The sequence below is a fragment of the Dreissena polymorpha genome, chromosome 11, assembly GCF_020536995.1.
Source record: "Dreissena polymorpha isolate Duluth1 chromosome 11, UMN_Dpol_1.0, whole genome shotgun sequence".
Classification (NCBI taxonomy): domain Eukaryota; kingdom Metazoa; phylum Mollusca; class Bivalvia; order Myida; family Dreissenidae; genus Dreissena; species Dreissena polymorpha.
The window spans coordinates 36,214,466-36,233,437 of NC_068365.1; the positions used below are offsets into that span (position 1 = coordinate 36,214,466).

Below are 18,972 nucleotides of genomic sequence, written 5' to 3' on the forward strand. Positions count from 1 at the left end.
TAATAGGTCAAGAATAGATGAAGACCCTTCCGTAAAGTGCGTAGGTTCGTCAATAACTTGAGCAAGACCATATTCAGTACACCAAAAATCAAGTTTTCGGGCTTGTGAGGGTTGATTGCTGTTAAGATTAAAGTCTCCGGTTATTATAATATCGGATATACCAGTTTCGATTGCCAAACCGATGGAGTCATCAATTAACTTAGTGTATGCTGCATCCGCGTTTGGTGGTCTATAAAATAACCCAAAAAGAACATTCCTTTTACTCTTAAAGTGTAGTTCAATCCAAATAGTTTCTAATGGAGTAAGTTCAAGATCCAGTCTACCTTCGTATTGAATAAAATCTTCAACGTATAGTATTACCCCACCGTGGCTGTCCTGTGTTCGTTTTTTACGTTACGATATTTGGTATAGACAATCCCAGAAATCGATACCTTCCCGGATTACCTGCCCCTGAATACTCTCGCGCGCCTCCAAAACGGTACTGAAGAAATTAACATGGACCTATATAAGTGTGTATAGGTCCCTACGCAAAACAAGGAAGCGAAACGGGTTTATCAAATATATTTGAGGATTTAAAGAGTTTCTGTTATCGATCTGACAAGCACATAATAGTTCGTGTTTTTTTTTATTAATATAAATTACGTTATAAGTAGAAATAAGGTTCATCTGCATTCGTTTAAGAGTAATAACACACAGCATGGACATGGACCTATTTGTGTAGGTCCCTGACATGAATAAGGTCTTGATTGTCATTTAACATGTTATTTAAAGGTGACGCATGATATCTTATCGGTATCAACACATGTGCAGACATGTGGTGTCACGGGCAAACCCATAAACGCTTTTAATCCACACTTGGAACATCGCCTCCCATTGAGCGAATTCGTTCGCGCCTTTATCGCTGATGTTTTTTTCAAGAGATGTATGTTGCTGTCATTTATTATCCGTAATTAAAGAAAAGTAAATCACTTATTGTGTGCGTGTTTTTATTTTTTAAGCGTAAATTTAGGCTGTTTTACGAACATTTAATAAAGACATACGCTTAGGAAATCTAGAGAACACAATTGGAACTATTTAAGTTTATTAAAGGCTCATTATTTTTCATGTTGAACATTTCAATCGTGAATTAAGATGTTATTAAGAAAATTTAATAATATTTCAGGCAACATGTAAAACGTTATTTAAATAATAATATAAGGAAGTTGTAGACAAAAGCTGATATGTCATTTTCAATAAAAAAAGTATGACATATCCTGACATCTTACACAGTTTTGCAAGCGAATAACTCCGATACTTGTTCATTTAAATGGTGTTTTTCCCAGGCCATTTTAGCGTGGCGAAAAGCCACGCCGCCCTCCTGGATCGCCACGCTGCCCTTTTCAAAGGCAAATTTCGCCACGCGCCCTTTTTTCCAAAGGCAAATTTCGCCACGCGTTCTTATCGATAACATCTGTATTACCTTACGATCTAACTTGGTCCGCAAAATCAGCGTCCTTGATTGTCGGTGACGCTCCGACTGTGCTTGATTTACTCGAGAGACGTCAACGTCTAATCGACTATATTATTTGAGCAGATTTAATCTATTATAGAGCTCGATTTATAGGTAGACTGCTCCAAAGCTGTGAATTAGTCATGCGTGAATAACCCCGTGTCAGTATCAATCGATAATGCCAGAGGCTATGTTATGCCAAGCACACTTTTCGGTCGGCAATTTGTAATTCTCCACGATAAAATCGTTACTTCGGAGACTTTTGATGAAAAACTCGATGTTATTCTCGTGGCAATTGTGGATTGCATGCATTATTCAGTTATATCAAAACATATATTTTTACGCATAGTAACATTTAAAAACACAAACAAATTTATTCTTGATCGCTTTCGTCTTTAAGATAATTAGATCTAATTATTGAAATAATTACTGAGACGAATACTTATTTAACAAAGTGCGAATTGCGTATACGATTTAATGTTGCTATGCGCACCTGTCGCTTACATCATTTGACATTTGAACAACATGGCGGACTATACAGAATTAAATTGCGACTCGGCAAAAATGGCAAATAACGTTATAAACGATCGAATTAACAATGGAGATTATACATTTAGAAGGAATTAATGAAATGTCTGTGATAATCAACGATGCATAAAACTGTTTTAGATAGCAACAACATCTACTTGGTGAATGTATGTCACGGAAACGAGTGTTTGCATATTGTTAGCGATCAATTTACTCGCAATGTTATTTTAAACATCTGGCAAGATTATTGTTAGAAAATGGGATAAGACAAACATGGTTTCATTTATATGTTAGTGGATCTGTATATAATCAGATTCATATGCATATATTGCTCTATTATGTTTGTCGTGCTGTACAGTTTATTGAAACAGCATGGAACTTAAATGTACATTGCAAGGTAAATATATTAATATAAATCATAGTAAGTTAAATACATCAATTACCATTAAATGTGCTTGTTTATATGTTATTTTTTCCACAACTGCTTCAGATGCGATTACATGTTGCCCCGTAATTCAGGTATTCAGGGAACGTTTTAGCCCTTTTTGCCTAAACTGCGCGCTAAAATGCCCTGTTTGAAAGTAATGCACCATGCCCCTTTGCCCTCCTGGGAAAAACACTAATATGGTCTATTTAAATATAATAAGCCCAATTCAACAGTATATGAGCGTCACATATGGAAATATGCAGATGGAAATTATGACCTGCTTCGCGAAAGGTTCTCTACATTTGATTGGGATTCTATTGCAAATGATGATGTTAACACTTATTGCGTTAATATCACCGATACTATTGTTTCTAACGCTAAATATTGTATCCCAAACAAGTCTTTTAAAATTAAACCGCGTGACCCACCATGGCTTAATACGCACATTCGTCGAATGATAAGAAAACGTAAACGTGCCTATCATCACGCGAAATCTAAAAACTCAAATTATTATTGGTCTAAATTTCGTAAAATTAGAAATAAGACAATTTTATTAATAAGGCAAGCGAAAGATCAGCATAACGAAAGTTTAAACAATACACTCAAACAAAACTATCATTCATCTAAGGACTGGTGGAGAATACTTAAGTCTTTTATTAATAAGCCTGGCAAAAACCTTAATACAGCACTCCTAAATCCCATTGACAATACTTCCACAACCGATTGTTTTGAAAAGGCAAAAATCCTAAACAATTTTTTTTCAAAGTCAGTCCAAAATTGAAATCGCTAATGAAGATATGCCGGAACTAACTAATTTACCGATAGCTAACTCGTTGCAGTCTCTATGCATTACACCTACCGATGTTCTAGACATTCTTAAATCACTTCCCGTGGACAAAACATCGGGGCCAGATGGAATAAATAATCGAATTTTAAAAGAATGCCAAAATCAACTGTCCACTCCTCTTTGTCAGTTCTTTAACGTTTCACTTAATAAATGTATCATGCCGAGTTGTTGGAAAGATGCTAACGTTAGTGCTGTTTTCAAAAATGGCGACCCAAAAGTAGTTAGCAACTATAGACCAATTTCCCTCTTAAATACTATGGAAAAGGTTTTCGAAAAAATCATTTTCAAACACGTATATAATCACCTCATTAGTAACAAATTACTTACGCCTTTTCAGTCTGGATTTTTGCCAGGTGATTCAACTACTAACCAACTGACATATATATATATGATACGTTTTGTAAAGCCCTCGACAATGGTTTAGAGGTAAAAACTGTCTTTTTTTATATCAGTAAAGCCTTTGATTAGGTCTGGCACAAAGGTCTTCTCCATAAACTAAATGCTATTGGCATTCGAGGAAAGTTACTATCCTTGTTCACTAATTATCTTCATAATAGACGACAACGCGTAGTACTTCCAGGCGCAGTCTCTAACTGGGCAATATTTGAAGCCGTTGTTCCCCAACGTTCCATATTATGGCCTCTGTTATTTTTAATTTTTGTTAATGATATTGTTTACGACATCAAAAGTAATATTCGCCTTTTTGCTGATGACACTTCCCTATACATTATTATCGATGATCCAATCATCTCAAATACAATACTACAGAGTGATATCAACAAAATATCTAAATGGGCTTTAGATTGGCATGTATTATTTAATCCCTCAAAATCTTAATCCCTAACATTCTCCAGAAAGCAACATCCAAATCAATGTACTTTTACAATGATGTCTAAACAAATACCAGAGGTCGGTTCCCACAAACATCTAGGGGTTTTCCTCTCTAAAGACTGTAAACTGTAAATGGAACATCCATATTAAATACATAACAGACAAAGCATGGAATCGAATTAATATTATGCGAAAACTAAGGTTCACACTTGATCGGAAATCTCTTGAAATAATTTACATATCGTTTATTCGACCTCTTATCAAATATTCAGATGTGATATGGGACAATTGCACCCAAGCGGAAAAAAACGAAATTGATAAAATTCAAAATGAAGCAGCGCGAATCGCTTGGGGATCGTCTAAACTAGTTTCATTAACTCACCATCATAAGAAAATTAACTGGGAATCGCTTCAGGACCGCCGTGACAAACATAAATTAACATTATTCTACAAAATGCAAAATTCGATTACCCCACAGTATTTATCCGACCTTGTACCCCAACATGTTGGATCTGTTGCTAGGTATAATCTTCGCAATGCTAATGACTTACGTACTTCCAAATCTAGAACAACCCTTTACTACAATTCATTCGTACCCGCAGTCACTCGAAAATGGAATAACCTACCAGACGATGTTAAAAATAGTGAATCGTTGAATGCATTTAAATCTAAACTTAACAGGAATAAAGTTATAACACCATCGTACTATTACATAGGTAAACGTCATTCTCAAATCATTCACACGCGATTAAGGACCAAATCCAGTTCCCTTAATGAGCACCTTTACGCTAAAATATTATTGATTTTCCTCTTTGTCGCTGTGGAGATTTTGAGTCTAACTTTCACTTCTTCTTCACATGTTCTTATTATAGCGTAATACGGACAAAGTTAATGAACAATGTCTTAGGAATGATAAGTCCTGTAGACCTTAATACGCTCCTCTTTGGCAATACATCCCTAAACGATGATGATAACTCTACTATCTTTCTTTGTGTCCAACAATACATCACCGAATCTAAGCGTTTCTTATAACAATCCGATCCCGACTCGACGTTGCATTTATTTGACACTGACCCACAACCAAAATCCTTCATCCTACCTTGATCACCTCACTTTTTTAAATGTTTATATCCCGTCTTGTTACTACTGGCATATATCATGAAATGCGTAGTCTTTAAACACTGCCACTTCCATGTGTAAATATTAATTCTAAGGAGAGAAACTATATAAGAACTTGCTTCTTTCGTTTCAATCCTTTTCTGCTTATATTGTGTAACATCTGTATATATTGTACATGCCATAAGAATTAAATATGTTTAAACTAAAACAAAACATTACTCTTTGAATGCGTCGAGTGCAATCCTTACTTTGTGACAACCCACAATAGACCTCTTTAAATGCACAATTAAATTGTGTTTGCAACATAATCATCGCGTCATTGAACCATAACTTGAAACTGTTGTGTAAGTTCAATGCGACTTTATTCCAACATATACGGAAATAATAAGAACAAGGGACAAAATTGTCACAAAACCAGGTTTTCATTGTGAAAAACAATCTGACAACTCAAACTGAACTTTTGAAATGAACAAACAAAATTAACCCCCTTTGTAGGTTTGTTTCAAAATAAATCTATTTTAAGTTGTGGTGACCTTGACATTGGAGATATTGACGTGATTCTTTCGTGCGACACACCGTCCCATGATGGTGAACAAATGTGCCAAATAATTGTAAAATCTCACAATGAATGACATAGTTATGGCCCAGACAAGCTCATTTATTGCCAATTTTGACCTTTGAACTCAAAGTGTGACCTTGACCTTGGAGATATCGACGTAATTATTTCGCGCGACACACCGTCCAATGATGGTGAACAAATGTGCCAAATGATTTTAAAATATGACAATGAACGACATAGTTATGGCCCGGACAAGCTTGTTCCGCCCGCCCGCCAGCCCGCCAGCCAGCCAGCCAGCCCGCCCGCATTCGCCAATCTAATAACAATTTTTTTCCTTCGGAAAACCTGGTTAAAAACGGAAAAATAGCATAAGGCTTGAATTGGCATTTTTATTATAGTTGATGTCGAACACGAAATTACTGATTTTAGTAACATAAATATAACTTTTTTACTTTTATTACGTAATCGATGTAGATACATGAGTAAGAAAATATATTTGTGCGTCGAATTGTCAATGTAAGTTCATAAATAATTGATCTGCTTAATCAAAATGCTTTGATGGTAATGTATATATTTTCACATCTCATCATCTTAATAGACACAAAAGGTGTATGTAAATTAACATATATACAACATCTTTATTAATACGAGAGCTGCTTAAACGCACTATTAATAACAGAAGCAAGACCTTATCTTATACTTAGAATCACTCTACCATCATGGCGATCATGATAGTTATCGTGTGAATGTATAATCATTAATAAATAACTGAGCGAATTTTCAACAATAGAAAATATAAAATAACAAAAAATAATACAAAATAATAGTTTGTGTGTTAAGGTGCATATATGGATAGATGTTTATCCAATAAACATATATTTGTTTAACCTTGATAAAATAAAACTGTTCATTGCATTCAATATTGCATAAGTATACATGTACATACATAAATATAAACACGCTTGCTGCTTTCAACAGTCCACGTACTGTCATGCACACAACTCATGTCATTTCAAACATTAAAGACAGAGAACTTCAGTGCAAAAATGCGCCATCCATTTAATAATGTCCTTCTGTGCATACTTACTCATAACCGTTGTTTTTTCCTTTATTGTAAGGAAATTTAAAATCAAGTAAGGGCCAGTTAGTGCGTAATCATGTGTTTTACTTTATGTTTATCGTTATACATTTCCAGACAGAACATGTCGCCCTGTATATTCACGTACAATGTCATGAGCGATAAAAACTATATACCCCGCCCTGTTCTTGATTTGCACCGCGATACCTATTTACACTGGCGTATGTGTTCGAAATATAATGCATTTACAAATTTTGAAATTGCTGTGGCCTAGATAAAAGTATGACACTATGCATCATTTGAACACAAACACAATCAATTGTTAAACAGCATCGATTGTTCACTTTACATCCGTGTCTGTATTTGTTAAATCACACCTTATATACGATGGAACTGAGTCACGAAAGTATATTGTGTTTCAATTGAAGTCGCACAAATGTTTGGTTTTGAGGAATAACTAATGTTGATTGTTAATTGCTGCAGATAAATTGACCTGCGCATGAACATAAAAAGCTGTCTCTAACATTTCATTCATTTTTCGACTTTTCGCAAGGTTTGTCTGTGGTAAGGTTGAATTGCAAGTAAAAACACAAATATGCAAGCTACGTACATTTAATTACAATACACGTCAATAGGGGTTTAAGGGTCGAATTTTGTTTAAATTGATATGATAACTTGACTCATACTTTCAGCTAGAAATAAAGCCTTCCCCAGGATATGCGTATGGAGAGCTAAAACGTGTAGCTTCATCTGCAGAAGTGTTTCAGCAAACGTGAGGAGACACTTCCTAAAATTATCTGATCCCGAAATGATTTACGTTATAATTGTTTTTGTTTTGTTTTTTTCATAAAATATAACTTCTACGATATCTTAAAACAGAACAAATGAAGTTAAACTTACAATTATAAAGATTATATTCACAAACAAACCGAAGTTAAATACTCAAATATTTCATATGTTCTATATCTTACTAGACCTTTCATGTGTCAATGTAGTATATTTTATCATACCGCTACGTTGATCTGTCTGAAACAACGTTGCATGATATTTTTTTTATATCAGTTCAACAGGAACTAGTTATATCAGTCAATGTTTGGAGGTAGTTCATATTGCTCGGAACGAATTATAAAGCCGTCATTTTAAGTAAAATTTAATTAGATTCAACAAAACAAAAAAAACAAATAGATACCAAGATGTTATATATTTCATGCACCAAAGCAACATAAACAGCGAAACAAAATACATGTTTTACAAATATTAAGCGCAAGAACTCATGGCGACATTATGAACACATCAAGCGTCAAAAATCATATCCATTCCCTCAAAATGCCGCATCGCAGTGATTATTTTTCACAAGTTCTTATAAAATGTGGAACGTAGAGGTATGATAAACAGAAAAACAGATTACTGCCTGATCGTTTTGTAATATATCAGGCTCGGCACGAACAAAATAACGGCTCGGCAAGCCTCGCCATTAATTTTAGTTCTAAGCCTCGCCTGATATATTACATAACTATCAGGCAGTAACCTGTTATTCTCTATTTATAGTAACAACATTATTTGTTTGTAATACAACCGTCACTGATATTATTTTGGTGAAATAAAACCGTTGCGGATTTATTGTATTGAAATACAACCGTTAATTATTTTATCTGGGAAAAACAACCAGTACTGATAAAGTTTGGTTGAAATAAAAATGTTTCTGCTAATATTTTGGAGACAAACAACTGTTTCGGATATTAAGTTGTTTTAATACAACCATTAATTAACAATTGTGTTGAAATGAAACCGTCGCCAATGTTACTCTAGTGTAAAACAACTGTTGTATTTTTATACTTTCGTTGGAATACAATCGTTACTAATATAATGTTGGTGATTGTTTTATAAATGAAGTTGCTATCGTCAGTATATAAACAAGTAGGGTATTTACACGTATTGTGTTTGTACAATCATACGTGTGTGTCCATTCAAACATTTAACCATAAACATGAACTCGTCCATATCAAGATTGATAATTTATCAAATGGCCGTTTCACTAACAAATTTTGGAATATGAACTCGTCCAAATAAAGATTGATAATTTATCAAATGGCCGTTTCACTAACAAATTTTGGAAGGGCAATTCGATTTAAATGGTTAATTTTAAAATGTATTTTATAGACATTTCTTTATAAAAAAAACCCATAAGTAAACACAAAAATCAGCATGCGTATCGTGAATAATAACATAAATAAATGTGAAACAATATTAACATTGATTTATAATTGTTACTGTTACTTTCATTACACAGTCAGTTGCTACTAAATATAATTACCTGTGAGTAATGTTGTTTAAAAAAACCGACATTCACACCGCAGCTTTTCTGTTTAAATTTTTCTTATCGAATCTTACCATGGAAACAGTTATAAATTGCACGTTTATTTACACCTGATGTTCAACATAATAAGTTTATCCAAACCTCCGCATACAGATATCGCTGATTCCGAGCATACCTCTTAAAAATATCTGCAAACACAAGTGCTAATGGTCCACTAAATATATTTAATTATTATGTTCGGTTTTTGTTTGTGTTTTTTCCTATTAATTTTGCCTACTACACATACTATATACAAAGTCAAATTACGTACTGAAATGCACTGGGTTAACAGATATCCAATTCAATAATGAATGTGCGTGTGTTTACCCATAACCGATATACGTGCGGTCACGGTTAAACGATAAACTAATATTATCAGAACAAGGATAAACTCGTGGCAACGGATAGCCGCTAAACATGTGATTACATAAAGTTATTGTTACAGATAACCGACATTCTTTATGTAACATATGACTGATAAACTTGTGGTTGCAGATAATCGATAGACTTATGGCTGGATACTACTGAAAGACTTGAGGTTAAATGTAATAGATGAACTAGTGGTTTACGGACGTATGGTAACTGGTAACCGACAGACTAGTGTTTACAAATCACTGTATAACGATTAACGTGTAACGTATAACTGATAAACTTGAAGTTACTAAGAACAAATAACTACAATGAGTTTGGTATTGTTGTTGGTGCGACCAACAAGTCAATTATCTCAGCATAGTGTTTATCCTCTTCTCCCGCAACTGTTTCGACCTGAACAATCTTGAAGAACTTTGAATGTTGAACACTTGAAAGTAAGTCGTTAGTATATAAATCATTTAAACACATACATGGAAGGAATAACATATTTGATGTCAAATACTATTTTATTTACAAATTTCCTGATTTATATTCTGTGAATATGCATTTACACACATGGAAATACAAGCATTTACACATTTGACATTACATGCGTTTATAAAATTTATAAGCGCGTGCATGTGTAATAAAACACTATCTATTTTATATACGAGCCACGATGAACGTAACACGATTAATAGTTTAGTACATACTTAAGAACTACTAGACGCGTCTTTACTGCAATAACAAATATCAAACCTTATGAACAGCATTTGAAACGTTGCTAGTGTCGCTTTGTCCAACTTGACCATTTTCTGATAAAGAACAAAATGTTCCAACAATCTAAGTAAAACATCAATCAGACATCTGATATGGACATACTCAACATCGTATACCGCTTGTTCTAAAATGTTTAACGATTCCAATATATGCGTCTATGAAGTTAATCTTAAAAGGCATATACTATATATAATTTACGTCATGAAAGAAGCAAACTGAAGTCATTAACAAAAGTTGACATATTTCATAGACAAAAGTGAAACTATACGATTTACAGCCTAACCTTGAGACGCTGTAGGAGGTTCATGTTCCAAAACTCCGACTGCAGTAATGTACATCTGATCTATGAATTTATTTGCCGAGTTTAACATTAATATATATATATATATATATATATATATATATATATACTATATATAATTTACTACATAAAAGTAGCAAACTGAAGTCATTAACAAAAGTTGAACGATTGCATAAACAAACGTGGAACTATACGATTTACAGCCTAACCTTGAGACGCTGTAGGGGGTTCATGTTCCAAAACTCCGTCTGCAGTAAAGTTCATCTGATCTATGATTATATTTGCCGATTTTAAAAGACATACATAATAACACACTTTTCAATTCAAAAACGTGTTCTTGCAAACTATCAATGCGATTTAACACTGTAAATAACGATGCATATGTTTAAGAATATATACAAATAAACAAAATCCAAAAGCATTATCGAAAAGGAAATTCCTACAAGTCCTCTCTAGTCTGTTACTTAAGGAAATTTTGACCACTTGCCCTACAATACAAAACAATTCTGTTTCGTTCTGTTCTGTTCATAAAACATGATTAAGGTTGCGGTCACCACATTGAAATGGTCAATTAAAAGAGCTGTAGGTTTAAAATGATTAAATGGCAGGTCGACCCTAACACGTAGCCCAAAATTGATCATTTACATACTCCATCAAAATCAATGCATCAACCAGTAATCAAATGTATTACCTTCATTTTGTGTCCTTCGTTTACATACTAGTAGTGTAACATTTCTGAAACATACATGCGGTACAATAGTTTCAAATAACACATACGATAAAAATACACGTTTTTAATGGCTTTATTGAAATATACGTTTCTTGAACGGTATATAGCATGTTTAACCTCAATATTTAATCATTATGAAAATACAGAAGGAATAATACCTTTTGTTTGCCACAGAGTTATCTGAAAAATGAAAATAAGTAAACAACGATATATAGGATGGACGTGTTCCTGAAACCAAGTATTTAACGGCGTAGAGAACGACATACAGCCATACATCACAACATTATACCGTTACATGTTTGAAGTATAATCTTTATTTTAAAATTGGAACTATTTATGCGGACCATCTTAAAATATTTCGATATATATTTGTTAAATACATTACAAATACCTCGCATTTTCCGTTTTCTGCAAACGCATACGAGTACCGTTGTTGCGAGGAACATTAACGCACCACCGCCAGCACCAATTAGCGGTAGCAGCACATCCGAGTTGTGTGTGGTGACAGAACTGGCAGCTATTCAATAGATGTTCATGTTTTTAAACACCTTCTTGCAATATTAAAAGTTGTTTTATATATTGTATGTAGATATATATAAATTAATGTATACAATACATTGCAAAATATGGTAAGTTGCCTTGTAGGTTTTTTACTGTAGCCCGATAAATGCGTTTCTTTCATTCATCTATCCATCAATAAGAAAAAGATATCAAAGTGAAACGCAATGCACCAGCAAAAGAGAAAGCGTATAATTGCCATCGCTCCATTATTTTTGTAATGGACAACTGATTGACACAATGTGAATCACTCAATTTTCATAAAATAAACTTTTATACTTGTCTGCGTAGTTACGTACAGAAATAACGATTATAAATTTAACAAATACGTGTATATATACATATTGCTTGTCAGACTTCTGTAAAGCCTATGCTTTTGACATACATGTAATGAAAACACAAGTTATTTTCAGATACAATGAGCCAACTCATCAACTCGTACAAGTGATCTCGAGCTAAATGTAAGATGTACATATCATACACAAATTAAAGCAAAATGTTTTTATAGTGATCGTGTATGCGTTTGCTTAATTTGTGTGAATATTTAACAACCTAGTTGTTTACCTTTGATCCAGACGAAAAACGTCTGATTCCACGCGTCACCAACACCATTTTCTACAGACAACATATAGCGACCAATATCATGCTGAGTGAAATCTGAAATCGTTAGATACGAGGTTAAATCAACTATCGAGACGTTAAAGTGCCTTTCGTCAACAAGTGGGAAGCATTGAAAAGTTCCATTCGATTCTTCAACATCACATTTCTTCCAAACATAGTCTGAAGGTTGTGGTTCTGGATACGCAATTACTGTGAAGTTCAGTATTACAGTTAAATGTAGATTAGTCGTGAAGTTAAACTCTGAAAGCATGTTTGAAGCAGGTCGAGGTGAGCCTTAAAGAAAACCATCGACATACACAAATCGGATATATATAAAAACTTTCCCAATAATGGGTGAATTTAAACATGACTTTACTAAATATATCATTAAGATCGTACATACAAGTTGTATAATTATAATGTGCATATATATTAATGTATATGGCAACTTAAAAAACAAAATCATACACAAAACGAAAACTTTGATGTCTTTAGATTTTGACTCTTCTTCGTTTATAATATTCCTGGCATAGCACGAATATTTTCCCGTGTGTGCGCATGTCATGATTTCCTTATTTCCGAGAGAAATCGCATTTCGTTGCTTTAGTACACGATTGTTGTTCTTTATTCGTATATTTGGACTAGGATTCCCTGTGGCGTTACATCTGAAGGTCACGCTTTTGTTCTCATTTACAACGACAGAGTCACTGTGTCCCACAGCCTCAAAGTTAATAACACTCGCTGGATCTACAGTGTTATTCATAAATATGTTTTTAATTTAAACTGATTAAAACTATGGGAACCAATACATTTTCATAAAGTAAACTTTCCTACTGATCTTCTTATTTACGTACCGTAATAAAGTTATAAAATAAAACAGACGTATATATATGCATATTGTTTCCCAGACTTATGTCAAGCTTATGCTTTTGACATATAAACGAGCATCGCTCTGTGATAAGGGGGTTCAAAGCATGTGCGCGAAGTGTCGTCCAAGATTAGCCTAAGCAGTCCGCACAAATTTCGCTTTAATGATATTTTTCGTTTAAAGAGAGTATATTTCTAGCAAAAATCAAGTTAAGGTGCAAAGTGTCGTCCCTGATTAGCCTGCGCAAACTGTACAGGCTAATCTGGAACGACACTTTACGCACATGCATTCAACTCTCTTTCCACAGAGCGAGAAAATGTGATGAAAAGACAAGACAACTACTTTTCAAATAAAAAGATTTCTCTCGCGAACTCGTATAAATTAGCTCGAGCTTACTTTGAGGAGTATATAGTATACATATATAAATATCTACAATGTGTGCCTTGTTACATGTCATTATCTTTAAACGTACGAATTTAATCTACTTCTCATTAAAACCAAATAGAAGTAAATCATGCAATAATATTAGACACTTATCACTTACATTCAACATTTAAATGGAATGAATGTACAGAGTCACCGCTGATGAAATGTTTAAACGAATCCGTGATCGAATATCGTAATTTGCAGGTATAAATGCCAGCATTCTCCCTTCTGACTTCTGTCCAGTATATTGTGTTGTGGCTCTCTGACCAATCCTCGTCTCCTTGCCTCATCCACGTGATAACCGTGTTAATGTTTTGTTTTGTACATGTTATATTGAACGAATCGTTCTCTGCTACAGCATACGCGTAATTGACCTTTCGACAGCCGATTGATTGACAGGCTTATTAACCAATCAGATTACAGCATAGATTAGGCCCGTTACTATCCGCCATTTTGTCCGTCAAACTCGCCGTTGTCCGACACATAAGCTTATACGTAATTCTGTGTTTTAAACAAAGAAAATGGTTAAAAGGTGCTGTTATGGCACTTGTTATTCAGACACAAGGTATCCAGAACGGTTAAAAGATGGAAGTACGTTTTTTCCGTTCCCTCAACCGGGTACTAATCTTGAAAAATTCAAACGTTGGATTCGTCTTTGTGGTCGTCCACACGAACAGCTTAATCTCAACATATTAAGCGATCGCCCGAAAGCAAAACACAGTCGTAATAATAAGATACTACGCGAAAATAGAAAATGTAAGTTTTGCAACGGACACGTTATAAAAAAGAGTATAACTTTGTACTTGTTTATCCTCTATATAGACAAATTAGAAAGGAACATTTAAAACCATTTTTCAAAGGTGGCCAACGTTAAATAAATTTGACATTCTAATGCAGTCGGCAAATAAATAAGACATTATAAACTTTGCTAGATTTGTTTAATGCTAATGAAATGCGTAATAATAAAGACAATCAGTTATTATTTTTAATAATATCACATAGAATAAAACATTTTTTATTTCTTTCGGTTTAAGTCTTCCAAATTTAATGTAAGTTAAGAAACTATTTTAAAATGCGCAAGTAATTATCAATAGGGGCCAATAAGTGTCATTTTACACCATATGTGGGCTTTCTACTAATCCGTTATCAAAACAGATGCCGCAAACTGTGAATGACCCTTTGAAAACCCGGTCTGATTAGCGAGTTTTTTTGTACATGAAAATTCTTTCAACTTTTTATATTTTAAATATTGCAGAAGATAGTTTACGAGGAAATAATAATATATAATAATATATTGTGTATGTTACTTTTTTGACGACTTTGACTATGTTTTACGATTATAACAATGCTCATGGGTCATTTTGACCAAACGCATTGTAGATATGTGTTATATCGGATTTCAATAAAAACGTTCATCGTCTTCTATTATAATAAATTTACTTACCTGTGCCACAATTGCGATGTTGCCATCGGTTGCAAAAATTAACGGCTTTTAATTAAAAAACTGAAACATCTATTACTCAAGGAAAAATTTTGTGACTAACGAACAATTCATACTGTATGCGATAATTGGCGATAATTTTGCCGACTTTGATGATAAATTTAACGGCTTTTAAGAAGACTAATAAAAAAGTTTTGACTATTTAATAGATATGATAATTATATTCAGCACCACTATTCAATGATAATAAAAACTATTGTATGGCCTTTCTGGTATACCATGAGGCCTTTTTGGTTCACTTATGCGGCCGATTCGCGTAGCCATTTTTATGACGGACTTCGGCGGAGTGACCCCCCTTGAAATCGGTGGGCGTGGCTTCACTCTAGCTGTCGAAAGGTCAATTGAAAGCAAACTTTGGTTTATCTGGAAACATAACACTTATTTAGATTATCTGTATTAATTATATTATGAAAAAAAAAGAAAGAATTATGCCGACATCATCCAACTAGTGGTCAATTTCCTTCTTTTTAGTTTTACCAGATTTACATGATAATGCCGATGTAGAAATATCATTCAGTAAGTCTAAGATTTTAAATTTTAGGAATAATTATTTTACGTCAATAATAAAGCAGATATGAAAGATAAGATGGACTTTTGATAAAGTTTTAACTAACGTAAAACATTCAGATTTAGATGTTTGCATTCCGATCCATGCACCGGAACACCAATTGCTGGTATCATGTGGTTCTTGGCGCAACATTTGATTGTCGTATTTTGTAATGCGCCAACATTACGGATTTGTAATACGTGATGTTCTGTCGTACTATTCAACAGTTACCAATCAATCTGAGGTGATGGTTTTCCTACACTAGTACAGTTAAAGTCATAGTCTTTTCCCTCGATGATGTTGATACCCTTTAGAATGTGATTACCGTTGTAACTTATGGTAGGTGCCGTTGGTGGTGCTTATACATAATTATGTTAAAATATAAGTATTCCTAATACATGTGTTATAATACAACTATACGTTTCCAACACACATTCATAATAATATAATGTCAACCAAACTTATCACATTAAGTAGGTAATCAAAAAACTTTACTTACAAAAAGTATTGAAATATAAATAAAACTTACTGAGAATTGCCAAATTTAGATAATTTTCGTTTCTCCCATATCGCTCAAAGTTGTCTGAGGCTTTCATTTGATTTTCCACGGAACATGTGAATTTCCAATCGCTATTGCGGCCAATGTTCGTAAAGTTAAGCCACGCCCCATTTGTTTGAGAACGTTCATTGTACCAAGTTACTGCGGCCAACGGGTTGCTGTCACCGCAGCACTCTACGGAGACGTTTGTTCCTTCTATTACACCAACAGTGGTTGAGTTAATGTATTGTCCTTCTACTTTGAAAACGGGCTTGTCTGGTCCATCTGAAAACCCGTGCTGTTTTAACAAATGACATCTATTGTTACGCACGTGGGGCATTTATGTGCACACAAGGTTTCTGAATAATCACGTTTTAAACAATTCAGTTTAAACCTATTTAGTTTAGCTCGATTGCATCGAAAGCCAAAGGCTTATATGTCTCGAGTCCGGTTTCTGGAACCAGTACTTGGTGTCTTGGTGTTAAAACAAGTTAACTCTGGAACAAAATATACAAGTTTTGTTTTTCGTAGTAAAGCGTTGAATGCAGCCATTCTGTGTAGTTGTCACATTGATATTATGATGAAACCGGATAATAACGATTCAAAGTATCTTTTTTAAATGTACAATATATGTACGTAATATTCCTTTGATCATAACTGTTATGATATACCAATAGAATATCAAAATAAGCAAAGCATGTAAGTATGCTGTTTAAACAAATTTCTAGCAAGAAGGCTTGTTTAGTTGATCATTAACATGAAGATATACTTACATAACACTTGTAGTCGTGTCCCTTCTGAATAAATATAGCTATTATCCTTAATTAACTGTGTTGTACAGTAAAGGTTACATCCATGGTGTCTTCTTTCGGGAACAAAGCAAAGTGTACTGTTTACGCCCTCAGTTACTGATGCCTGTGATTGGGTTAGCGCGTTAGATCGATCACTATTTTCAAGAAACCACCTGAACAATGCCACAGCAGTATCTGAACGTTGACACGTAATATTGAACGCTATTCCAGCAATAACAGTGCATCCTCTCTGGCACGGAGTCAGTGTAGGCACAACGCCATCTGACGAACTTATAAAGACACCTTCAAAAGACAATTTTTAAATGAAACATATTTGAGTTATATATATAAATGTTGATGGTATTATGTTGTTTATTATTTATTCTATATTTAATAATTGTTTCATCATTCTGGACGCGGTACGGTGTCAACCTATTTTATTGTTTGGACCATACAAAGGCCAATGCTGCAGCTTTATTGATGCAGTGCGAAGTCGTAAGGCAGGAAACCTCCGGGTGTGGACAACTTCCTTTCCGAGCTGATTAAGCACGAAGAAAGGCAACGACTGCAGCAATGGCGCAACTATGCCAAACGTTATGGAATGAGTTGAAGTGGCCCAAAAAGTGGACCCTTTCACTGGTAATCCGCCTACCGAACAAGAGCAAGAGTAACCTCAAATTGCACGAGAATTACCGCACCATAAGCCTCATTAATCATCCCAGCAAAGTCATGCTACATATCATCCTCATTTCTCATTTTACATTTCAATGTTTATTGCTATGTGGCCTCCGGCCCTTGAAAGTACAAATAAAAGCGTAATGCGACAAAATTTCAATCACAATGTATAAGCAAACATACGTATGGAATGGTCCACAATCAATTGAAAAGTAAGGTCGATGTTCTTCTGGAAGAAGTGCATGCTGGATTCAAATGTGAGCAGAGAACAGTGGAACAGAGCTTCAACTGCAATCCTCATTGAGAAACACCTGCAGCCCAAACGTTAACTCTTCCACAACTTAAAAACTTTAAGAAAGCTTTCGACCGCGTGTGGCATAATGGCAAACGGCATGTTATATGAGGATTCAACATTGATGAAGTGCTGTTGCGAATCATCCAAGATCTCTACGGAAACGCCAACAGCGAAGTACTTCTTTTTGGAGAGCGGGGATATTTCTACAGGACATCAATGGGGGTACTTCATGAATATATGCTCTCTCTCCCGACCCGTTAAACATTTGCCATGAGAAGATAATGCCGGAGCCCCTCCATGACCAGCACACCTCTATATCCATCGGTTGTATACCAATCTTCAATTTGAGATTCGCTTATGACATTGACCTCATTTGTGGCACCAGCAGTAAACTCTATAACCGAGCAGGATCATACGAGATGGAGGTAATAACGGTGAAGATCATAGTGAAAAGCACGGCCAACACCAGTGCAGACATCACCATGAACGACAATAAGCTAGAAGACGTTCCCAGCTTCATTTAATTTGGCGCAACCCGTTCCACGGATGGTACTAGAACCATTGAAGTCCGAATAAGACTTGCCATTGCAATTGCAGCGATTACCAGACTCAGCAGGTAATGGACAAGCTGTTCGATCAGCTTCCCCACCAAGTACAGGCCTTTCAAGTGCCTTGAAGTTTCCTTCCTACTGTACGACTGCAAAACCTGTATGCTTCACACGGACACAGAACGCAGGATACACAATGCCCCAGAAGACTGCTCCGCAACTCCTGCAC

General features: G+C 34.7%; 1 protein-coding gene across 1 annotated transcript in view; it reads right to left on the reverse strand.

Moving 5' to 3' along the window:
* The window catches only part of LOC127849761 (hemicentin-1-like), a 57,391-nt gene that overhangs the window by 13,869 nt on the left and 24,550 nt on the right, over positions 1 to 18,972 (reverse strand). The window contains exons 5-8 of the mRNA XM_052382512.1: positions 12,519 to 12,848; positions 11,788 to 11,913; positions 11,555 to 11,576; positions 7,889 to 7,904 (exon numbers count right to left, since the gene is read on the reverse strand). Coding sequence (XP_052238472.1) covers positions 7,889 to 7,904; positions 11,555 to 11,576; positions 11,788 to 11,913; positions 12,519 to 12,848 — 494 coding nt within the window. The remainder of the gene's footprint in view (positions 1 to 7,888; positions 7,905 to 11,554; positions 11,577 to 11,787; positions 11,914 to 12,518; positions 12,849 to 18,972) is intronic.